The sequence below is a fragment of the Fusarium phalaenopsidis genome (genome assembly GCF_050370095.1).
Source record: "Fusarium phalaenopsidis strain FUZ10S chromosome Unknown contig_32482, whole genome shotgun sequence".
NCBI classification, from domain to species: domain Eukaryota; kingdom Fungi; phylum Ascomycota; class Sordariomycetes; order Hypocreales; family Nectriaceae; genus Fusarium; species Fusarium phalaenopsidis.
The window spans coordinates 33489-58940 of NW_028145373.1; the positions used below are offsets into that span (position 1 = coordinate 33489).

The 25452-nt window shown below is 45.2% G+C and overlaps 5 protein-coding genes across 5 annotated transcripts; 3 read left to right on the plus strand and 2 right to left on the minus strand.

The window, feature by feature from the left end:
• Positions 1-7401: 7401 nt before the first annotated feature.
• Positions 7402-9225, plus strand: LRP88_15021 (fungal specific transcription factor domain-containing protein; the record flags this gene model as incomplete). Its single annotated transcript, XM_083251352.1, has 4 exons — positions 7402-7948; positions 8005-8158; positions 8221-8379; positions 8445-9225. The coding sequence occupies 4 exons, from the start codon at positions 7402-7404 to the stop codon at positions 9223-9225; spliced, it is 1641 nt and encodes a 546-aa protein (XP_083092886.1).
• A 632-nt stretch (positions 9226-9857) lies between these two features.
• On the minus strand, positions 9858-10841 carry LRP88_15022 (uncharacterized protein; the record flags this gene model as incomplete). Its single annotated transcript, XM_083251353.1, has 2 exons — positions 9858-10107; positions 10177-10841. The coding sequence occupies 2 exons, from the start codon at positions 10839-10841 to the stop codon at positions 9858-9860; spliced, it is 915 nt and encodes a 304-aa protein (XP_083092887.1).
• Positions 10842-10868: 27 nt separating this feature from the next.
• LRP88_15023 (uncharacterized protein) lies at positions 10869-11144 on the minus strand (the record flags this gene model as incomplete). Its single annotated transcript, XM_083251354.1, has 1 exon — positions 10869-11144. The coding sequence occupies one exon, from the start codon at positions 11142-11144 to the stop codon at positions 10869-10871; it is 276 nt and encodes a 91-aa protein (XP_083092888.1).
• Positions 11145-11747: 603 nt separating this feature from the next.
• LRP88_15024 (carbon-nitrogen hydrolase family protein) lies at positions 11748-12780 on the plus strand (the record flags this gene model as incomplete). Its single annotated transcript, XM_083251355.1, has 2 exons — positions 11748-11926; positions 11994-12780. The coding sequence occupies 2 exons, from the start codon at positions 11748-11750 to the stop codon at positions 12778-12780; spliced, it is 966 nt and encodes a 321-aa protein (XP_083092889.1).
• Positions 12781-15515: 2735 nt separating this feature from the next.
• LRP88_15025 (uncharacterized protein) lies at positions 15516-16589 on the plus strand (the record flags this gene model as incomplete). The annotated part of the gene is made up of 1 exon (XM_083251356.1): positions 15516-16589. The coding sequence occupies one exon, from the start codon at positions 15516-15518 to the stop codon at positions 16587-16589; it is 1074 nt and encodes a 357-aa protein (XP_083092890.1).
• Between the last annotated feature and the right edge of the window lie 8863 nt (positions 16590-25452).

Sequence of the window (25452 nt, forward strand, 5' to 3'; positions counted from 1 at the left end):
TAGGAACAAAGCTATTAAAATAATTAATATACTAATAGTGGCTGCTGCTTATAACGATGAGATAAACTATGTTAACCGTGGTAATCAGCTGAGGTCATATTATAAGTATAATCATACTGAGTTGGGGGGAAAAGGTGCTAAGCCATTTTGGGCCATTGGGCAATTTCCTGTACGTAGAAAAAGGTCAGAGACCAGTTGCCTTCGGCCATCAGCATCATCATCGCTTTCGTCATGGTCAACGAGAAAGGAGCAGCTTTTGGGCTCTTTCTCTGACCAAATTTTCATTGTTATCAATTGATCAATTGCCCTTACTATTTTATATTGTGTTTACCTCACTAAGAAGCGTGTGAGATCCCTATTTTGAAAATCCCCCGAAGAAGGTCACGAAGCGTTCAACCTCGCTGTGGTTGGTGTGTTCTGTTTCTCCAATAAAATACCCTCCGCCGGGGCCCGTGGCAGGCACTAGCCTGGACCTTCCTCCTTGATATAGCCCTTGTTAATAGCTATGTTGCTTAACTTCACGGGCAGCTAAAGTAGAAGAGATACACGAATCATATCAGTGGCGAGAGTGTATTTATAACGAATTATTCAACGCCTATAGTCATAATAGTTTGGCAAGGCAGCTTTACTAAGCAGGAGACGAGCGTGATCTATAGGATGCTGAATTACAGCGTAAACACGTGGACCGGGAGATCAATTTTAGTAACTATTATGCCAAATTAGACTGCCTAGCCTGTCAAGGGTATCGGCAGGGGCAGCTGAGAATAAACGCCTCGGAATGGAGCCCTCTTACGGAGGTCAGCGGCAATCAGGAAAAAAAGGAAAGGAAGCGGCCTAAGGTGCGTAGTTAGACCACCTTCGGATGCCATATCTATGATATTGCGATATATTAAAGCAAATATTGCTGGGACTTCTATCACCACCTAATTTAGCATGGGAATTTTGTACCTTTTATTTCGCACATTTTAATTGGCCATACCCCCTCATCGTTACCACAGTGGAGGTCCGCACGCACTCAGGAGATGATCTGAACCCCACCTGCCGTCTGGCCTCATTACTCCGCACCACAGAGAGTGATCCACAACAATGATCCATAACGCCAAGAGCTATCAGGCTGCAATAACGACGGAATGGTCTCCCATCCCAGATCCAAAGTCTCGTCAGGATGCACGTCTTGAGCAATACAAAGAGGAGGTTGTTTGATCACTGACCACCGCTCGAGCCCCCTCAAACGTAGCACGGTCGATCACGCAACACCCCAGTAAGCCAGCTTAGCTCGACTAAAGCAAGGTGCAGCGAGGACGGCAAAGTGCATGACTGTTTTGGAGCGTACCTGCTCAAAAACATCACAAAACAGAGCGAGCAGCCTCGGTTACAGGGACTTGTCATTGAGATCAGGTGGGTCCCGGCGCATCCGGGAATCCAAGGCAACGAAGACGCAGGCCGAGCAGCCAAGGAGGCCACAGGCTGGAGAGAAGAGGGTCCCACGGGACCTAAGGGAACAGAGCCAAAAAAGCTATATCCACTTCGATCAACTTTGAAAACGTGGGCTCATAAAGAGACCATCAGATCCTGGGAGATTAACTGGACAACCGAAACACATGGCCGAGCATCCTTCAGACATAAGCCGAGGCCCTCCCGCAAGGTCCTGCAACTGCACGGTCTCAAAAAGAAACACAGCACCCTTCTCACGCAGCTGAGGACGGAGAAGATAGGACTCAAGGACTTCCTCTTTAACCGAAGGGTACCAGGCATCATCAACAACAGATGCCCCTGCGGAGCGGACCGACAAACGGTAGCGCATATCCTCCTGCGCTGCCGCCAACATCAACAACTTCGAGACCAGGAACTGGGACGCCTCCGAGGACGAAACAACCTCCGGAAGATATTGAACGAGCGCAAAGCAGCCCCAAAGGCAATCAGGTTCATGGAACTGACTCAGATCCTTGGGCAATTCAGGATCGAGACATAAAGCAGACTAAGCTGTACACTGGGGGGGGGGGCTGTAGGTACAATGTCGCATAGAAGAGGGCCAGGAGACCTGAGAGAGCCTAGAATTTTGTATGCGTTAGTAGGAAACCGCTGTTTACAGGGGCCGGCAAGCAAATGTAAATAGTGGTTAGGGAGAGAAAAGCGGAACAGCTGGTCAACGGTGTTGAAGTTGGCGAAGTGGAGCACCGCGGATCAATACTAATCCGAGGGGCTTCGGCTGTTCGCCGGACCCCGCTATCCGGGCATAATCGTATAGACGATTACAACCGCGTAGGATAAAATCAGTCAATCAATCAATTAATCAACGACGTCACACGGTCAACCTGAATCTGTTCAACCCGACTTACGCATCACCTCTTTCCATCGGAAAAAACTTGACATTCTAGTCCCTTCCATGTCCACGGTATTGATTTTACCACCAGAAGTGCTGCAGCAGGTAGAGTAACCGTGCGATCAATATGTGATCCAGCTTAATGCTTAGGTTCAGCGCAGATCCTGTTGCATGTCCACGGCGGCCTTAGGCGGCGTCAATTTGGTGGATTCGAATCTCTGCCGCGTCGCTACGAACTCAAAGGAATCGAGTTTCGTAAGAATCTGTCATCTCTACGCTTAGTTAATCGTGCGTTTTGTGATCTTGTTACGCCGTTGCTGTTCCAGCATGTCGCCATCAGCTTCGACAGCGGCATAGGCCGTCTTCAGGCAATATCTAAAAGCCCACTGCGCCGCCTGGTCCGTCGCCTTGACTTATGCGTCAAACTCCGTCCTGTATCTGGTTTCGAAAGTTACTGGGCGGCTATAGAGGATCAAACGGACGAATATCTGGCCTATCTCAAGCGACTGGCCATCGTTATTCATACTGCTTTACCACGGTTCTCTGAGGTCAAGGTCCTGAAGCTTGACTTTGTCGATATTCCGTACGATGACATCGATTGGGAAGAGAACACTACGGACTTGTTTGAATCACTGGCTACAGCTGTGCGAAGATCTGAACTTGATAAGCTGGATGAACTTGACCTTTGGCTACCTCTCGCTTTCGATTTCGGTCACTTTCTGGACAATGAAGACGCAGATGATTGCTCATCAAAGCCGCTCTTTCGACGGCTTCGATATCTTGACCTTCGATACGAACAATCTACCGAAGACGGAGAGGGTTTAGAGTTCCGCTGGGTATACCCAAACCAAGAGTACGACAAGTACATTCGAAAACTGCTACAGCTTGCACCAAATGTACATGCTCTGTGGCTTCAAGGATCAGATGCCTTGATGCTTGATCGATCAGCATTCTCCCCCTCGCACCGTCTACGATCGTTAAACTTGGAGAGCCTGTCAATAACTAGTGACGCCTTCTGTACGATTATCCATCAATCTATGGAAACCCTTGAATGGGTCATCGTAAGGGGCGTCTACCTGGAGTCCGGAAGATGGAAGAAAATTCTCTTGGAGATGTGTAAGCTTCCACTTCTTACGCACTTTTACATTGAAACTTGCGGTTATCAGGCAGAGGGGGAAAGTGCACACTTCAATCCGTCAGATTTGGGATCGCGCCCGGAGGACTCAATAATAGAGACTACTGAAAGTGATGATCTCGATGCTTGGCGAGCTTTGTTAAAGCGGCTGCGAGAGAACAAGCTTCGGATTCACGGGATCGACTATTCGGAAGAAGGCGAGTCGGAGAACTTGAGAGCCGAGAGAGAAGAGATTGAATGAGGCAAGATTTACTGAAAGCTTTGGTGAAGAAGATGGTTGCTGGCTTGCCTGATACTGAGCCGTCTGATACCGAGACGAGTGATCTCGAGGCATCTGACACAGACTAAGTTCGCCATGAGCCATTCGGTCATGTAAATTATCATGAGCTAGATATATTTCTTATATAGAGGCTATTAATTTTACCGTTTTGTATTGTCATTTGGGATAATCAATAATAACATTCAAGACTCGATACTTGGTATCTTCAACTCGAAGTTCCATTCTACCCACTTTCCCACCGTTACAATGCCCACAAGATGGGCAAAGCAGTGTCAGACAATTGGTTCCGCAGGGATCATTGGTGGCACCAGTCGATTGATGAGAATTATCTAAAGGACAAAAGAAATGGAACAACCATGTGTTCAGGCACAGTTATTTAAGTTCATGTCGTTAGGATTATGCGACAGGCCAGATGCGAAACCGATCAATTGTTGTTGGCTGTATTCTGCTTAAATTCAGGGTCAGGTTTTAGTTAGCCGCCATAGGAACTCAATTAAGCTAAGATTTGGCCCCTGGGGGTGAAGCTTATATGGCATTTGACTATCACTTTCCACCATATTGCAGTACGCAAAATAGTTCCCTCTTGCGGGTAGAATATATCTATTAAACTCTTTCGCAACCTTTATGGGTCCTATCGATAGGCGTTTTCACCCCTGGGGGCGAAATAGGGCGCCAGCTAGAATTTGGCCCCTGGGGGTAAAATCCAGAAGTATTAGATACTAACCACAAACACGCTGCAAGCGCTATCCAGTGCACCCAATTTCGTCCCCAGGGGCCGAATTTTCGTACTACTATATTAATACTTATGTCGTCGTCCCTGTACTGAACCTTTTGCAGAAATTGAAACGCAGTGTCTCCATCCTTCAGCTCACTAGATCCAGTGTCGAGTATGAAGATGTGGTTGATGTCACGCGGCTTTGTTCAAGCCCGCGGACCAACGGGCTCACGTTCCCAGGCCATTTCGGAGGGGAATCTCAAAGGAACCCTTTGTCTTTTGCAATGGCCACCATCATACTTGATCTTAGCAAACTTTAGTCACTATGCAGCCATTTTGCCTACCTAGCTTTCTGTGACCTAAGAGATTACTGCCATAGCAATTAAACATAGAGCAAAATTGAGCAAAAGCAACTTTCAATGATTTGTTTAGCCAGCACGGTATCGGTCGACTCGTCAATGCTCTCAACATGGTGTAGAAAGGTGGGAACAGAGGACAGAAGGGCCAGAACCGGGTGGAGAGGGTTTTGTTCCGGCTCTCTGATTACGTATGACAACGTAAGATTTGCTTGCGCGTCAGGGGGACGGTAGCACGACAGGGATGCCTTAGTCTGTGGCGCTACTGGACTGGTGCGCGAAAGGGGAGTGCCTCCCAACCCAACAGTTGCATTTGTCAAGCCACGTCCAGCCGTCCTCCTGCTTGTTCCGGTCTTACAGCAAATCCTGCCCCTTTCACAACAAACGACCAACAGAATGAAGCGTAAAGCGGGCGAAAATGCCGGCTTGCAATCGACGAAGCGACATTGTTAAGTTAGTGAGCCAGGAGTGAAGCAACATGACCACCACCTAACGTCTTGAAAGACCCTCCGAGAAACAAAGCCGCTCCAAGAAAGAGCACAGCCATATCTGCTCGGCACTGCCAAATTGCCACTGCAAGTCCTCACGACGACATGGAAGAACACTCCAAATCGTCGGCTAGATCGCCAGCATGAGTCCGATCTTTGTCACGCCTTCGAAAAGGGGACCGCTTTGTAACCTGCCCGCTCTGCTTTTCTGACGAGGTTCTCGGTTGTTTTCCGATTCTTGAACATGTACAATTGGAGCATGTAAACGTTGTCACCAAGCTCGTCCCCTGCCGCCTTGATATCTTTCAAGCTGGTCGTGGCATATGTCGACACGCCCATGAAGACCCCTGCTTTGGTGGCAGTCCTGGCCGTCGCCCGTTCTCCCTCTTCGTGCGCCGTGCATTGTATTCCTGATGGGGCGATGGCGAGCGGGAACTTCATTGTCTTCCCGAAACATGCCTTTGCGGTGTCTACTCGCGACACATCGCGTAATACCCTGGGCCGGATCTTGTATCTGTCGAAGGCGACAATGTTCTCTCGTAGCGCGATACCTTCTTCTGAGCCGTCGTTGAAGTAATCTTGTAAGGCGGTTAGCTATGTGCGTGGATAGCGATAGATTGGTTATGCCAACCAAGAGTGGTTTTCCCCAGAATGGCCGACGCGGCGCGTTCGAAGTCGTTGATGCAAAGAATGTCGGCCAACTTCATGGTCTGTGAGTTCAGCGAGGTGCCACGAAGCAAATTCAATCCAATTTGCAGCGTTTCCAAGTAACGATGGGGAGGGTGGAGGTTTTATTCCCGTAGCATACCTTGCTTGTCCGCGAGGCGCCAGCTGCAATTGACTCAAAATTTACGGGTGTGACTGGGCGCGGGTCACTCCCTTCTCATTTCGTCTCAGTCATCGGGAGGTTTCCGAGTGCAAGGCAAGCTCCAAGTGATACCTGCCGCAAGCAATCCCCGCTGACGGCACTTTTTATCAGAAAGGATAACAAGAAGTAATTCACTATAGGAACCGGAGTGCATTAGAATTGCAAACCATGGACTATTGCCAGAACTGACTCTTGGTACATACCTATCAAGGCTACAACGGGATGCTGGCAGTCTGTCTCGGAATGCTCAGCTAGCTACGGATAGTGGGGTAGTTTGATGATCCCAATAGCAAAAGAGTGTCTAGGCTTGCATGTACCAGAGAAGCTTTCGAAACCATCAACCCGGTTCCCGTTGTCCGCCAGTGCAAGAATATGGCTGATCTCAGCATCTCATCTCCCCCTCAATAGCTTACCAAAAGTGAGTGTCTTGGTTCTCAGGCAGGGGAACTAGACCTTATTTGGGAGATGGTCGGGCATTGAACTGAGCCCGCAATAGCGCTAACGGGTATTTCCCGAACCGTCCCAGACATTGTCCGTCCTCAAATCTTAACTCACTCACGACAAAATTCGTCATCACGTCTGGCTGATGCGAGCAGCGACGCACAGTCTTCCCCATTGTGAACAAGCTCTACGCACTCACTCGGACATCGAGAGCAACTCGGTTAACAACATAGCCCTGAAGTTACCTAGGGGCTCTCATCTCTGGACCCTCTGCGATCCTACAATGGACACCGATAACACACGAGCAAGAGTCGCAATGGCCTGCGAGGTCTGTCGCAAGCGTAAGCGGAAGGTGACAACTCCGCATCCTTTCATCCATGCCCGCTAGACCTGTGAACTGAGCTGTCACACATAGTGCGATGGAGCAATGCCCAAGTGTTCATGGTGTTTGGTGAAAGACACAGACTGCAATTATGTCTTGGATAAGCCGAAGAAGTATGCTGCATGATGACCCCCCACATCCCTCCCGTCTCCGCATCTCTCAGCGGTTAAACACCCAGAGACTCCCAGAACTTTAACTGACTAGGGGTCCCAACCAGGAGAAAGCCTGACCCAGACTACATTGTAACGCTGGAGGCCCAGGCAGAAGCTCTAAAGGCCGAAGTACGCCGGCTAGGAAGCCTTGTCACTGATTCAACGATACCGAAACATATTTGCGATATTTTGGAGGAGACACATGATACCGAGAATGCCCCATCTCAGCTAGACAGTAACACCAAGCAGATCTCGGAGGAAATGGATTACACGGGGGACTCGCCGGCAATCCACTATATTAGCGAACTCACTTGGCGACTGAAGATCGATGAAAGGGGCGAGACCGCCTTCATCGGACCCTCGGGCAACTTTTGCTTCCCAGTCTCAGATCCTCCTCGAGGGGAAATGAAGCGAAAGACGGACGCCGGCGATGATCACATACAGGAGCCGGTAACATTGAGGCTGGATCCCAACACATCTCGGGTCGCTAGGCACCTTGTTTCGCTCTTCATCACATTTGTGAATCCTGTTCACCAATTCGTTGACCAGAGCAGACTCGGAAGCCTTGAAGCCAATCCACATTTCAACACCGTGGATATTCTCACTTGCACGATTCTGGCAGCTGGCGCACTCTTCTCGGATGACTCGGAAAGCAAATCCCTTGGTGACAAAATGGCCCACTACGCAGAGTCTGCGATTCTACAGATTTGTCGCGAGAGACCAAGTGTAGAGACAGTGCAGGCCTTGTCAATTCTCTGTTGGCGAGAATTAGGACTGGATAACGAGAATATGGCCTGGATGTATAACTGTAAGTGCCCTCAATCGTGCCTGCAGCTGCCACAATCCCTAACAATCTCCCTGAAGCAATGGCCGCTAGCTTGGCGCTACACCTTGGGCTTACGGTCAGCTCCCTTGAAAACCTGGACAAAAGCGGCGCGCGCGAGACAGCTGGGGTGAGAGCTCCGAGTTCGCAACCTTTGCGCATACGAGCGCTCTGGAGTACGCTGCTTTTAGACAGGTGAGACATATGCAATTCATGTCCCGCCGCCACCCGTTGGACTTGAGCTGACAACGGTAAAGAATTGCTACATCAATGATGGGCCGAAACTGCATCATACCGTGGAAACAAGTTCAGGCATCGACGTTTGCCACTGCGACTCCAGATCCCTCGCAAGATGAGATAGTCTTTGATCATCACTGCAGGCTATGGTTCATACACGACCAGTACATGGATAGAATGTATGTCATGCCGGAAATCTGTTTTCTTGTCTTGCTTACGGCGACCAGCTAAACCTCGCCCACAGTTATGCCTTTGGATTCAACAAACTTGACGAGCTTGAACGCTTCAATCTGCTTCTCGAGGCACGCGAGCAGTTGTTGTCATTTTACCGTCAACTGGACCCTCGCATCCAACTTCAGAAGGACACTAGTTCCCCCCAGGTTATCTTCCTGCACATGTCGTACAACATGTCTCAACTCTTGATTCACCGGCCATACGTCAAGGAGCCAGTCGACAGCGCAGCCCATCGGTTGTCACTGCGGACCATGTCCATCGCGGCGGGCGCCATGGTTCGCCTTCTGCGTAGGTACGAGAAGTTGGACTCGTACGAAAAGGTGCCGCCCTTTGTTGTCCACAATGTGCTCTCAGCGGCAGTCACGCTTTTGTTGATGGCTACTGCCAAGCAATCAAGCCTGCGAAACCAATCAATCAGCCGGTTCCGTGTCTGTGTCAGCGCCCTCGAGGCCATCGGGCGCAGATGGTTGAAGGCGAGACAGGGCATCCTCATTCTGCGTCAGCTGGCCCAGCGCTGGCGCGTCTCCATCGCGCTGCCCATGCACCAAAGCTTCCCTCTCGCACCACAACCAGGCCTGGAACCTCCTGCAACGACTGCTGAAGATGACCCGACAGATACCACGTACACATCCACAAGCCCCGAAAACGATGCAGGGCCGGCGGCGGAACCGCGAATGGCTGAGCAGTTGGATGCCATGGAGGCCGCCTCGGCTTGGCAGACGATTGATCATGTGGATTTCATCCACTATGGTCAAATGGACCTCTGGGCTTTACAATATATCAAAGACTAAAGCGTAGTTTGTGGGGAAGATGCCGGGCAATCCACCACAGCGACGACACTTTTTTCACCGGTGAGGGCTCTAGTCCATTTGCAGGCGTTGGGTAATAGTAAATAAAACGAAAATTTTGAAACAAAAGAAACCCATGCGTTTTTAAACCCATACAATCACACGCAACACCACCAGATGTGAACTGCAGGGTCTAGCAAGATAATTGGATTTTATTACCCTGGACGCTGACTATTTACCATGTCGAATTCGATTTCTGCATACATCATAGAGATTCTATCTCATGTTTTGACAGAAGCCCGGATTTGTTTTCCAAAAATATACAGCGGAATTGTTATCAGAACAATGCCAGATGTAAATGCAACCCATGTGAAAAAGAAAACCTTGGCACCATGATTGGCATAGTAATCGTTCAACATAAAAGTGAGACCAAAAGCAAAGGCGCTCTTGACAAGCTAAAGAAAGACTTGGTTAGTTGCGCGTATACAAAAACAGTTTGAGGAGCAAGTACTCACCATGGTCACGCCAAAGGCATCCGCAGCTCTATGCTGGCAAACATCGTTTGAGTACGCAACAATGCCAGTGCAGCCTACCCCAACACCAAAGTTCAGGAACCCCAAGAAGACGGCACAGGCCTAGATAGATAAACTACCTGTAATGGCCATGCCTAGGCCGAATGAGCCAATAATAATGGTGATCAGGGTAGGTACGAACACTACCAGCCGGAACTCAGGCTCATAGACACCGCCATTTCGTTTGGCCATAAGCTGCGCCACCCAATCGCACATCCAACCACCCAGAATGGTCCCGATCGCAGATCCAACCAGAGGGGCAATACCGATGAGGAGACCTACAGATGTTGTGGACAGATTATTGGGGGGGGCCCTAAAGATCTGGTCGGCCACAGCACCCTGGATAATGACCCAACCGTAGGTGACAGATCACATTACACACGCCCAGATGATAGCTGGGTGCCGGGCGAGGCCCAGGGGGCGGAGAAGAATGGGTATGAGACGGGTGATGGGCTGCATCTGAACATTTTGCAAGCCCAGGGCTTGCTTCCACAGCGCCGGCTTGTCAGGGAGGTAAACGGAACTGGCATCTTTGACAGAATCTGGCGTCTCAGGCACCGGACTATCCGAACTCTTTTCTCTAAGGTGGTCCGAGACGGAGATGGAAGGTCCAACACCGGCAACAACCGAGTCACGGTCGAAGAGTGTCTCGGGCATAAGGAAGAAGCTCAAGACAAAGGCGAGGGCGAAGGAGATGGCTAGCAGACGGAAGCTCCACTGCCAGGAGAGGCCGGTGATGACGTAGCCACTGATGATTGGGGCTGCGTTGACCGAAACGATGACGGCAAAGTTCCAGAAGCCAGCACGACTACCGCGTTGGTGAACGAAGAAGACGTCGTTGATGGAAGCTGTGCCGGCGACGGAGAAGAAGGTGCCCATACCGAGCCCCTGGAAAATACGGGCACCCATGAGGCTGTTGTCGGACTTGGCACTGCCAGCCCAGACGCAACCAAAGACCATAATGAGCGTCGTAAACAGGAAAACAAGCCGCCGACCCCAGAGAGTGGTTAGAGGACCGCAGACGTAGGCGCTAACCCCCAGAGCCATGATCAGAGATCCATTGAGAAGCATCACCTAGGTCAGGTTAATTTGAAAGGCGGCGGCGACGATGGAGAAGCCCAGGACCAGGACAGGACCGACAACACCAGTCACGCAGGCCCCATAGATGAGAGCGGCAAAATACAGCTCTTTGCGGATCCGTAACATGTTCAGGGGATCAGCTGGCGAAGCAGACGGCTTCGGCACGAGTACTACCTCAGCATCTTGCGTGTCGGCAGACACATTTTCGAGGAGTGCTGTACCAGGGGGTGAGGGCTGGTCCGCCGTAATCTCGAGAATGCCGAATGCCATCGTTTTTTATTCCTGTAACAGAGAGGGACAATAGACCAGGACTGACGGAGGTGCAAAGAACAGGATAGGATATTGTTTGGCCAAGAATCTCGGTATGATGATCCGTCCACTATATAGTGCTTACTTTATCAATCAATTCAATATGTACTACCCATACCAAAGGTCCATCTAGGCAGTAGATAACTAAGTACGGGGATGTCGACGCTTGTGAAGGGTGACCAGAGATACGCGATAGCGGCACTGATCTAGCCGCCGTGATAGGCGCAGACGCTCCAATCAGAGCCGTTCCTGAGCGATAAAGGCCCGCAATCTTTCGATCGCGGCGGGAGTGGAGTTCCCGCCGTGATAAAGTTGGGATTACAAAGTAGATAGACATGGAATTGTGGGCAAGGTACCGATAAGATGCCCAGAGTTAACTTATCGATCTATCATCTTTGACTTGACACATTGCAAACAGGGACAAATAAGACACATCATGGACGCTTATCTGCATAGACTGCAAAAAGCATACAGCCTGCAGTTTCTCATAAATGCTCGACATTCCCTCTCGTTCGTCTGGCGCCAGACTCCTGATTATCACCCACTTGAGAGCCACCGCCCATCATGACACAATTCAAGCAGAAGCATGTTCGCGTCGCTGTCACACAGGCAGAGCCGGTCTGGCTCGGTCTTGCCGGTACTGTCCAGAAGACATGCGATCTGATCACCGAGGCTGCATCAACGGGCGCCGAAATCATCAGCTTCCCTGAGTGTTGGCTCTCGGGATATCCGGCTTGGGTCTGGTAAGTGGATCAATTCATCCATCAAATATGTACGAAAGAGAGAAAGTTACCACAGTCCAACGCTCAGTTGTGGTGACAGGGACCGTCCGGTGGACCCAGAGTTGGCTGCCTGTTATATTCGCAACTCTCTCGTTGTCGAGTCGGTCGAAGTGGAACGCATCAGAGCGTGCGCGGCGGCAAACAAGATTATTGTCGTTCTGGGCTTCTCGGAGAGTCGTCACGGCTCGCTCTACATTTCGCAGGCGATCATTGGGGCTGACGGACAGATCTTGACGCTTCGGAGCAAGATCAAGGCTACCCACATGGAGAGGACCATTTTTGGCGACGCTACCGCCGAATGTCTCGACAGTGTCGTAGATACGCTTCTTGGCCGGATCGGCGCCCTATCCTGCTGGGAGCACGTCCAGCCGCTTCTTAAATACCACACCTACTCGCAGCGCGAGCAAATACATATCGCCGCCTGGCCACCCGTATTCGACCACGACGGCAAGTCGCTGTGGTCCATGTCACGCGAGGGAACCGAGGCCATCGCTCGAACCTATGCTATCGAGTCGCAGTCGTTTGTGCTTCACACGACGGCCGTCATCAGCGAGTCCGGCATCGACCAAATGAGCACACACAATGGCTTGATCATGAACTCGCCCGGAGGAGGTTACTCGGCCGTTTTCGGTCCTAACGGTCGGAAATTGTCAACCAATATCTCAGCGGACAAGGAAGGCATTATTTATGCTGATTTGGACATTGACGACATCCTTCATTCAAAGGCCTTCTTAGATGTGGTCGGCCACTATAGCAGACCTGGCCTGCTTTGGCTCGGCGTGGATCCAGTGGTGAAGTCTCACGTTAAGTTATAAAAAGAACCTGGCACTCGTTAACAGTTTATGGGCGGGGATCAAGCTTATACTTGAGCGGCTGAAGGGATGAGGCTTTATTGTTGAAGGAGAAGGAAGGAGTTTGAAACAATATGATGCCTTTAGTTAAGCAAGTTAATAGTGCTTCGGTGCTTTCTCTTCTCACTACAACCAGGATGATCTTGTTACCTAAACTATGCCTATCAATCATACGTGCCACAACTCGGTTCGTTAGTGGCTGGGAATTACCCTGCATGATGCAGCTCAATAAAGTCGGGCAGGCCCTACTTCTTAGTCTCTCAGTTCACGTAGCAACATGGGGCCGTTGGCATAGTTCTCTCCAGTGAATATCTAACGCATTATAGTCTTACAATAGCAGGCTGACAAAAGACACAGGTTTCTAATTAAAATTCATTGATTTGAGAGTTTAATTAATATATCTTTTCTAGATGTCAGGGATAAGCAAACAGAAAATCCGGCCAAACCCACACACCGTCAAATTAAGCAAGTATAGCAGCAAACAGGATACATTAGGCTTGGCCTATTAAAATATAGTGCGGCGGATCTTGGTCAAGTATCATGGTTATAATACTAACTCTCTTACAGTATAACATTAGGCACGTAAACATGTATTAAACTCCCGGTTCTTTAGTTCCTCCAAAATAAGCTTTTCCATCACGCAGCTCCTCGCACATGCCCACCAGCATCTTTTTGGCGCCAACAACAAACGTCCAGCGCGATAAAAGTGAAAGAGGAAAACGAGGGCTCGCGAGTCTCCCTTTGCAATCAGCTCGGCGAAGGGTCCGCAGCAGAGAATTGGAAACCCATAGAATAACTCCTCAATATCGGCTGCGAGCGGCGTGTTATTGGTGTGTGTTGAAGCCGACTTGGGAAACGCACAGCAAAACAGAGGCGACATGCGGCGTATGACGTATTCAAACGACGAGCGAGTCGGCTGTGATGATGGTAAGGCTGACATGTCCTGATGATCGACCGAGGTATATTTGGTAGTAATTTTGATAACCGTATCCCTAAGGAGCACCAGTTTCTTCTTTTCATCATGTCCTTCCGACACTGCTGCTGTGGATGGTAAGGGCTTACGACATGACAGTTCTGTCTCCAACCCAAGAAGAAGACGCTGAGCGTAGGATACAGATTCAGCAGCCGCTTCAGTAGTGGTGTAACCCGAAGTCTGATAGCGTGGATCGTACCAGATCCTCATAAAAGGCTCCACGAAGCGGGCTGGGTTTTCACCTCTTCTGACTAGAGCTTCTTCAATGTTTAGCCTCGGATGTTGACGAGTCAGTTCGGTGAAGACGCTTCCCTGGTCGATGAAGATGGGCATGGCCTGAAACCACAGCTGCAAGATACCTGGACTGAGGAAGAATAACTGGTCCTGGCCGAGATCGAGCCTGGCCGCGGAGCCGGCGGTTTTCATACCGTCTAGAAAGCCGAGGTCAAACCATGATATGTAATTGACGAGAAGCGCTGTTCCCATCAGCGCCTCGCAGTTATCTCTTGTGAAGGGGTGCGATAGGTTCTTGCGAAATAGTCGAACCGTCTTGTCCATCAGCTGCATCGAAGCGTGCGAGTATTTGGTGCTATCTGGACAGAGTGCTGTGAGATGCATAGCGGCGACGCATAAGATGGCAGACATGATAAACCCTTCCTACGATACATTAGTACAGGTTATTGCCACGACTAAGGCAGGTATACATGGAAGGCACGTTGCATGACGATGGGCCAGACTTTGGGAAACGCGAGCGTTGAACGAGTTTCCTTATCCCAGTGATGGAATAACTCGAGGTGCAAGAGGCTGATATGGGGATTCATATCCATCTCGAAATGGGCGCTGTGCGTTGAGAGTCTTGGGCCAAGGATATGAAGATGGGACGGCGGTAGACATTGGATGTTGCGCTTAACGCAGCTGGAGCACGGAAGGCGCTCATCACACTGAGTCGTCAGGGCAGTCTTCAGAGGCACACTGCAGTGACGTACCTTGACCTTCCGGCGCTTGCATGCCACGCACCCTCGCCGACTTTTGAAATGGGGCCGCTTCTTACGCGCCTGGTCCGTGGCTCCGACGGTCTGTAGAATAGGAGTCTGGCCTGCCGCGTGTGGCACCAGGATGGTGTTGGCAAAGACGGGGGGTGTCGAAGTGTTGGACATTGGGAATTGATGGACGTGCTTGAGAGGACGGAGCTACTCCAACCTGGAGAATAAGACGGCGAGTGATTTTACCCCAGCTGTCAAGTGGAGACCGTGTTGGATTGGATCATGATGGTGGGCCTGAGTCTCGCATTCCGGATTGGGAATGCGAACGGCGAACGCTATGCAGGGTGGGTGTCGATGGGTCCCTTCTAAGTTGGCTGCCTGTGAGCGTCGTACCAAATGCTAACTTAACCTTGACTTGCCCTAAGACCGAGTTTGGCCTCGGCGGAGACCGAATTAGATAAACGAGTTAAACGAGTTGCTGAATGAGGTAAGTGAGTGAAACAACAGCAAGGTCGGGTCGTGGCCAACCGACACGTCAGACTTGAGCGAAAGAGCAGATGTTGCTATAGAAATTAGTCTTTCGAGGAAGGAAGGACCGGCCCGCACTGACGAAATCGTGTTTACTTACGCGAAACACTTTCTGGCCTTGTCTATATAAAGCGACCTATCTTCCCATCATCGAGCTTCCATCTCCCCAACGGCATCGGAACATCTTGCACATTTACAACACTACAACTCTTACAATGTCTCCAGTTCCACTAGGAGGTCTAATTCTCGTTTCCGGCGCCAACGGCTACATCGCCAGCGTCACCATCCAAGTTTTCCTCCAACGCGGCTACCGCGTCCGCGGTACTGTCCGCTCCGTCGCCTCCAATGCCTGGATGACGACCCACTTCGGACCAAGCTTCGAACTTGTGGAGGTACCTGACATTGAATCCCCTGGTGCCTTCGACATGGCTATCAAAGGCGTGGACGGCGTCGCCCACATTGCTATGAACATGGATATGAGCCCGCAAAAGCAGGCAATCATCAACAACACCATCAGATCCAACCTGCGACTTCTCGAAGCGGCTGGGGCGGAATCGAGTGTCAAGAGCGTGGTCATCACGTCGTCCCTGGCTGCGTGCATCCTTCCAGAAACTGGCAAGCCGTACAAGGTTACCCCAGCGACCTGGAACACCGCAGCCATTGAACAAGCAGCCAGGCCGTGGAACGGCGAAGGAAACCCCCGCTGGCACGGAATTGTGCTCTACGGAGCCGCCAAAGCGCGTGGTGAGCAGGAAGCCTTTGAATGGGTGCGCGATCATAAGCCGGCCTTCTCCTTCAACACAGTTGTGCCCAACGTGAACTTTGGTACCACTGTATCGCCAGAGAACATGGGCTACCGCAGCTCCTCGGCGGTCATCGATGCTGTCGTTAAAGGATACCCTGCTGCGCCATCGATTTTGCCGTCGCAGTGGTATGTCGATGTTGAGGACACGGCCCTGCTACACTTAGGCGCCTTGACGCTTGACGAAGTGCGTGACGAGCGTCTGCTTGCCTTCGCGGGAAGATACTCGTGGACGCAGATTCTGGAGATCTTGCATAGACGGTATCCTCAGGAGATCATGTTGCAGTCAGTGGACGAGCCGGCCGTAGATGCTGGCGAGGTAGAAAATGAACGCAGCATTGAGGTGCTGAAGAAGATGGGTAAAGAAGACGGGTTTACGTCATTGGAGGACACCCTTGTCAAGGCTGTTAATGTGATTATTCAGAACCAGTCTAAGAACGTGCCTAAGACGAGGATAGATCTTTACTACGAGTCTCTAAGTAAGTAAGTAAATAAAAGCTAGATCATTAGTCTATTTCGGGCTCGGGTTAAACGAATTACCAGCACGACTGCGCAAAGTAGCTTAAGGCAAATATATTGTTTCTTCCAACATTTCTCAACAACTGAAGGTGGATTAACGTGACAGTCTATTACCTTGAATCTCTGCACCAAGCGTTTTCGTGGTTTCCGGGTAAGGCACATTCCACGGTGGTCCTAGAGACAGAAGTCGATCCAATGCTTTGGAATCTCGAAATTATCCTGTGGTGTCACTCTCCTCCCCTAGCATCTCAGAAGCTGCGAATCTGCATTAAATTTCTGCCGGGTGCGTCAGATAACGTACATGATAAGCGAGCGTCGCAGACAAGTAAGCGTCGCACTTTTCCTTACCTCTTTATAATAGATCGCAATAAAAATACCATAAACTATTTAATTAATTAAAACTACTAACTATACTCTTCCCTAGACGTCTCAATCACTACCTAATAGGTCCTTATATTATGCCCGGGCTTACTATAGATACCACAACGCCGAACGCCTAGTCACGCTAACCTTCTTTAACTACTACTCCTCGACGATTCCGCTACTACCTAAGCATCTATATCTACTTAATTAATTACCTGCCTTCCTACCTCTACTATTATTACTCCTCTTTTCTATAATCTAGTCCTTTTTGCCCTCTGGCGCCGGCTTAGTATCTCATTCGCCTCTCAAAGGTCTTTAACCTTAGCCCTTAATAATGCAATCTTATATATATTTCCCTTTATTGCCTTCGTAAGAGACTTCATAGCCTCTATAATTGACTCTAGGGAGCTACTATGATGCCTTCTGATTTATCTTTCAAGGTATTCAGACTAAGATCCGGCCTTAAGCACGGTCTTTGGGGTCCTTAAGACCCAAGGGGTAAAGGGTTTAACCCCCTCCTCGGCAGGCATTAGAGTCCATAGCTACACATCAAGCTTTAAGACCATAGTTTCTGGGTCAAGGGGAATAAGGCCGGCTCCTTTAAAAGCCCCCCTGATATTTTTTTCCGTCATAGTGGCCTTATATGCTACATAGAAGGCCAGAAAGAACTCAGTCTTTAAAACGTGGGTAATAGAGCATCTAATCAGATGCTTTATTTCTCGACCATAAGCCTTCTTTAGTAGCCTAAAGCACCCGACGTTAAGTAGCTAAAGTAGGTAAGAGGAATAAGGTGGCATATAAAGCCAGATAATCTTCTTCTCCTCGTAATATCTCTCGAATTTGATGGACTAGTGACTTTCATGGCCATTAAGGATCAGGAGATAATAGCGACTATTTAATCGCTTAGCTATATACTGGTCAAAGTACTTGAGCCACTCGAGACCGGTCTCATTATCAGTCTAGCTATTTTAGGTCATTGCAATAGCCTAATCGCCCGGGAGGTTACTATCTTAGTACTAATTAGCGAGGTGATATTCGCCTGCGCCAATGATAAATGGCTAGATCGCCTGGCCTTCCACATTAATCGCCTGGATGACTATAATCCATTCCCGGTTTCCAGGCTGCACTGATTTCGGCTTTAAACGCCTTTCTAAACCTATGACGACCATTCCGCTTGCAATCATGCCCATAAGAAAGCCAGTCTCATCAAAGTTATAGAGATCATCTAATTAGATGCCATACTTCGCGATTATATTCCCCACGAGGCGAAACTAGTTATAGATAACTATTAGATCTTCGCATTTAGCTCTCTAGTAGTCATATTTCTAAAAGAAATACATCTTAAGCTCTAGGTATCGCCTAACAAAGTTTAAAGCCCAATGCACGCCAACTAGTAACGCATCGCGGTCGGCAAGCAATTAATCAGCTATTTCTTTTATACCACATAGCCAGGGGGGAAATCCTCGCGAATCTAGGTCAAGAATAAACTAAATAAGGATCTATTCCTCTAGATCTAATAGTTTGCGTGATTTAGGGATAGTATTAAGTCAAGCTTGAATGCCATTCTATCGCCGACATAGCCTATACTCAGAGACCCAGTAGGTCCCTACAGCGCATCGGATACTTAGCTTAGGGTTATTTTAAAGGGCCTAAAGGGCAAGAAGGGTTCTAGCCTCTATATTCAAGTCTAACATATTTAGTGGTTAGGAATCAATTGATCAAATAGAAAGTTAGATATAAGAGGGAAAAGTGCGACGCTCACTTATCTGCGACGCTCGCTTATCATGTACGTTATAAACATTTACTTCCTCATAATTAACAAAGCACCAATTATAGCAACCGCTATGGTTACGTTTGCCCCCATAGGACTCTCTAATTAACAAGCGACTCACGCCCTAGGATAGGTATATACTATAAGCCTCATAAGAAGACTTATAGCTTATAACTCACCATAAGCCCTAGCTAATAGTTATAAGCCACTATAAAGTATATAAAACATACTCCTTATACCTTCTCATATATTATCTACCTTAGCTATTAATATACTATAGTTGTACTTAATACCTTAAGTATAACATGCATAATAAGCGAGCCGGTCAGACAAGCGAACCAGTCAAAAATCCCTCAACCTCTCCTCTTCTCATTTAATCAGATGCTCCTCAACCACGTAATATGCCACAATCAAATAACGAGGCAAATATCCTTCTTGCGCTTCAAGCCTATCAGAATAACCCAAAATTAAGCCTCCGACGGGCCGCAAAGATCTATCAAGTCCGTTATAGTACTCTCTTCGACCGAGAGAATAGCGTCCCTGCGCGATGCGATACTACGCCTAACTCGCAGAAACTATCCGATCTAGAGGAACAGATCATAATTCAATTTATTCTCGACCTAGATTCGCGAGGGTTTCCCCTAAAACTATATGGTATTAAAGAAATAGCTAATCAACTGCTTACCAACCGCGACGCATCACCCGTTAGCAAGCGCTAGGCTTCTAACTTCGTTAAACGATACCTAGACCTTAAGACGCGTTTTTCTCGTAAATATAATAATAAGAGGGCTAACTGCGAAGATCCGATTCTTATTCGCAGTTAGTTTACCCTCATAGCAAATATAATCGCGAAATATAATATCACCCTAGCTAATATCTATAACTTTAATAAGACCGGCTTTATAATAGGTATGATTATAAATGGAATGGTCGTTATAGGCGCAGAAAGACGTGGAAACCCGAAATCAGTCCAGCCTGGAAATCAGGAATGGGCTATAGTCATCCAGGCCATTAATGCCGAAGGGTGGGCGATCCAGCCATTCATCGTGGTTGCGGGCTAATATCACCTCGCCAGCTAGTACCGGGAAAGCAACCTCCCGGGCGATTGGGCTATCGCCACGACTCAAAATAGCTAGACCGATAATAAGACGGGTCTCAAGTGGCTAAAGCACTTTGATCAGCATACAAGCATCTAATTAAATAGTCGCTATTATCTTCTAATTCTTAATAGCCATGAAAGCCACTACTTAGTCAACTTCTGTAACGGGCTGAGCCCGTGGGGGTCTCGGCTTGCACTCTCGACCAAGACCCACATAAGCTCAACAGCTAAAAGGGGCTCTTTTTACTTCTCCTTTTTCACTTTCTTTTCCTTTCTTCCTTAGCTTTAAGATACTTATTAGAGTCATTTAGCTAGTTATTAATATACTTAGCTAGACCGTTATATTATCCTAAAGCTCCGTCCTTTAATAAGAAGACTAATTAATTAGGTTAATTAGTCTAGTCCCTGCTCGGCTTTCTATGTGATCAAGCCCGGAAGAGCAGAAGGCTCCTACCTATATAGCGGTCGAGCTATATATATACCTCTATGAAGACCTCGTGCTAATCACGAGTAATAAAAGGCTCTTGCCTATATGGCGGTCAAGCTAAGTATATCCCTGCGAAGACCTCATATAAATCATAAGTAATAGAAATTCCCCCCCCTAAGACCTCGCTACCGGAGCGAGTAATAGAAGATCCCCTAAAGGGATAAGCATTTAATCAATCGACCTTACCTAACAAGACAAACTGACACAAATAATCGATATAAGTAGCTTCCACGATAGAAGCTCTTAACCAAGATAGGGGCTCCCCTAGCTAAGCCTCCTAGATAATAATATAAATAATAACATAAATATTAGAGGAACTACGAGCCCTATGCGCCAAATAAGAAACCAACCGCGAGGAGACAAAGAATCAGATTCGCGCTATCTAATCAGCGATTATAATATTAGCTCTAACGCCATAACCGCTAGAGCCCCTAAATATAGCCAGACCTAAACCTCAACGAAGCTCCTCGCTAGAATAACTATTAATAAAGAGGAAACTAATCCTCTTAGACCCCTTATAATTTAATAAAACTTAATAAAAATTCTAGGCCTAATAACTTAAAATATAAAATAAACTATATATTAATAACCTTACCCTTAGTAAATTATTAAATTAATTTACTTATATCTACTTTAAATTAGCTAAAATACTATAAGTAATAATAATAGCCTTTTTTAAAAAAAGAGGCTTAAACTAGTAATTTAAGCTAAGTGAATTTATAATATACTTAGCTAGCTATTATAAGGACTTAAATATTAAGTAATAAGCTCTTAGCTAGCTAGAGATAATAAGATAAGGAAATAAAAAGAGCTTTATATCTTTCTTCCCTAAGTTTAAGAGGGAGCTCATAGATAGCAGAGGAGCTAGCTAGGTAGACTTAGTGCGGATTAATGCCCTTAAGCATATGGTTAACTAAGAGCTCTATTCCTACCTTATAGGCTAGCTTAGTTTGCCGAAGATATATCCCTCCTTTATTAATGCGCTATAGAGCCTTAGGGCCAACTTAGAAGAGCTCTGCTTCTATAACCGGAAGCTAGGTAACTAGTAGGAGTAGCGATAAGGCCTAAGCCCTAACTAGGAATAACCTAGATAGAGGTCACTGCCGTTAAAGGAGGCATCTAATCATATAGATTAGGAACCCATAAAGGTTAAGAGATATAAATCAAAGCTCCTAGATAGGCGGAAATGCTACCGATGCGGCGAGGTTAGCTATAATATCGCTTATTATACTTAATACCAAAGAAGCCAGTAAGACTTAGAAGAGGTAAGGAAGCCTAAGCATAAAACCAGGGCTATAAGGAGTAAGCTAAGGAAGAAAAGGGACTAAGACCTAAGCGATAAAGATAAAGCTAGTAGCCTAAGCGAGGTAGCCTTGGCGGAGGAATTAGAAAACAAGTAGCTCTTAACTAAAATCGCTATTAAGAGCACTAATAGGCTTAAGCTAAGTAAGAGGAGCTAGAGAATTAAATAGATAATTAACCTTTCTATATTAATATAGGGATTAATTAAGAATATTACTTAATAGCCCTTATTAATAGTAGATATCTATGCTATAAAATAATTATTAATATCCTTACCTATAAGCTATGCCTGCCGCGTATTCTTATTATCCTATAAATACTTAAGCAGGTAAACATATCCTCGCCAGGTACTATTAGGCATATAATATATATAAATATAGATATTAATAGCTACTATAAGAAATAAGTCTTCTTTTATATTATAATAAGCTAGGGAGATAAAGTTATTTTTAGATAAACCTAGATAAATAAAGAGGATATTACTATTTAGCCTATAAGAGGATAATTATATATAGGCTTATATAACCACTAGGTAAATAAGTAAGACCCTAAGAGCTTTTAATAACTTAATTTACTAGGCCTAACTAGCATAGTCTTTATAGGTCTAGTTTAATACGCTAAGAAATAAAAAAGAAAATATAATAGCTTAAGAGTATTTTCTATAAGCCTCTTAGATATTAAAAAGGCCTTTATACTAAAAAAGAGATTAAATCTAAGGGAAAAGCTCCCTAAGTATTACTATAAGTTCTTAAGAGTATTTAATTAGAAGCTTACTAATTAATTACTATTATATTAACCTAGTATTAACTATAAGATTTTATTAAAATAAGGGCTTAATAAAAGAGAGAAAGAGCCCCCTTAGGGCCTCTTATATAAAATATCTTATGAGGAATTAATTATTCTTAGAAGAACCTTAATAGAGTTACTTAATAAGGGATTTATATATATTAGTAGCTCCCTTGCCTTAGCCCTTATCTTCTTTATATAGAAGCTAGGGGGTAGCTTATAGTTTTATATAGATTACTAAGGTCTTAATATAATTACTAAGAAGGACTAATACTTATTATTACTTATTAAAGAGACTTTAAGGTCCCTATCTAAGGCAAAGTAATTAATTAAGCTAGATATAATCGCTGCCTTTTATAAGGTATAGGTATAAGAGGGAAATAAGTAAAAAATAGCATTTTATACTTAGTATAGCCTTTATAAATAGCTAGTTATACTATTTAGCCTTATAGGCGCCTTAGTAACCTTCCTAATAATATATTAACTATATATTATAGGACTACTTAGATAAGTTTTACTTAGCTTATATTAATAATATTTTTATTTACTTAAATAAGTCTCTAGCTAATTATAAGAAGAAGGTAAAGCTAGTCCTCTAGAGGTTATAAGAGGTAGGCCTATAGATTAATATTAATAAATATAAATTTAAGATTATAAGTATTAAATACCTTAGATTTATTATTAAAGCTAGGCGAGGAATTTAAGTTAACTTAGAGAAGGTAAAAGTAATCTAACTATAGGAGCAGCTCTATTTAGTTAAGGAAGTTAGAAGGTTCTTAGGCTTTATAAACTATTATTAATAGTTTATCCCGAGGTTTTCCTCTATTATATTACCTCTTATAGCCCTAATAAAGAAAGAGGCTATATTTATTTAGTTAAATAATTACTAAATAGCCTTTAAGGAGCTTAAAGCACTTCTTATTAGCATACCTATACTAGCCTAATAGGACCTTAATTAAGAAATAATCCTTAAAATTAACTCTTCTAGATATATTACTAAGAATACCTTTTTATAAGTAAAAAAAAATAAAGTTCTTTAACTAATAATTTTCTTTTTAAAGAAAAACCTACTTATTAAATATAATTATTTAATCTATAATAAAAAGTTATTTATAATTATTTATTATTTAGAATATTAAGATATAAAATTAAAGAGTATAGCCTCCTTTCTAATCCTTATAGATTACCTTAACCTCTAATACTTTAACGTACTTGATAAGCATGTGTCTCAGATAAGCATGTGTCTCAAATAAACCTGTCTCAAAAGTACAGATTTCTAAGCTTAATAAAAATAGCTTTAAGATAGCTATAAACTTAAAAAAAGCTGTTTTAGGTATTTAACTATTATATTAATTATATATAATTTTAATAGACTTTTAGAAAAGCTTCTTTATAGAGAAATAGCTTATTACACAGTGTAAATAGTACTTTTAAAAAATACGCTTACTAAGATTTTTCTAAAAATATATAAAAATTATTATAAGTAGCTTATTATATAAAATAACTAAAGTTTTAATTCTAGCTATTTTAGGCTTAGCTTGGTTTTATAAGAGCTTTTTTAAAATTGTTTAGTGTAAATTTTTGGGTTTTTTTTGGGGTTTAAAAAATAAGGGGGGGTTTGAAGAGCTTATAAGGATAACTCGGATTAGAGGCTAGTACCTATAGCTTTTATAGCTAAGTGAAAGGAAAGATAAGAAGTATCTAATTATAAGGGAAAAGAAAGTAGGCTATATTTAAAGGGTAATATAGATTAACCTAGAGATTAAGAAGTAAACTAAGATAGATAAATTAAGAACCCTTTTGCTAATAATTAATTATAATAACTATAAGACTAAGAATTATAATAATATAACTAATACTAGCTAATCTATAAGGCTATATAATAAGGCAAAAGGCGGCTGCCTTTATAGTAGGGACTCCCTATTATGCTATTTAAATGCTTAATTAATAAGAGAGAATAGCTTTATTAGCATAAGCGGATATAAGTCCTAAGCTATGAGCCGCTCCGCACGAGGATTATCTAAGATATATATAATTCAGCGCTTACTAGTCACCTAGGATGAGATATACTAAAGTCCCTTATTAGTAAATAGTTCTATTAGCTAGGGCTTAACTTAGATATATAGTAATTTATATAGAATTATAATACTTATAGCTAGAGTATTATCTAGAGAGAGAAATATTATAGCCTCTAAAGCTACTCCTAATCCCAGACTAGATATAATTAGAGATATCTATTAACTTTATTATAAATCTCTTATTAACTTAATTAAATAGTTCTATAAACCTTATAGTTATTATAGACTATCTCTTAAAGAGTATTATCCTTAAACCTATAAAGGAGATTATAACTAGTACTATTACTAAGACCCTATTATAGTGCTTTATCTAATACCATAGCATCCCTAGGGGAATTATAATAAATAAAGGGACCTAATTCACAAGCTAAATATAAAAGAGGCTATATAAGCTACTCTGCATCCAACAGAGGCTATTAACAGCCTAGCACCCCGAGACCGATAGAGCTATAGAGAGGGCCAATTAGGAGGTTAAAAGATATATCCATATCTTCGCTACCTACGCATAGGATAACTAGGACGAACTCCTGCCTGCAGCAGCAGTGGCTATCAACAACCGTCTAGCAATATCTATAGGACTAAGTCCGTTCTTCCTCACGCATGGCTATAACCTGGAGCCTATCGAGATCAATAAACGGCTCTAACCAGATAGGAAGTCGCCGGTAGCTCGGGCCGAGTCTATTATCTAAAGACTAAAAGAAGCTACTAAATAGGCATAGGCCGCGATGGCCTTAGCGTAAGAGCAATAAGAGGAGAATATAAATACCTAACGGCAACCATCTAATTAGTTTAAACCAGGAGATAAGATATAGCTATAACTCTATTATATATATTTAGACTAACCCTCTAGGAAGTTTAACTAGCTCTTAGCTAAGTATATTATCCTTAAGACTATTAGATTATACGCTTACCGCCTTAATACCCCCCCAGGGATCTATAATATAT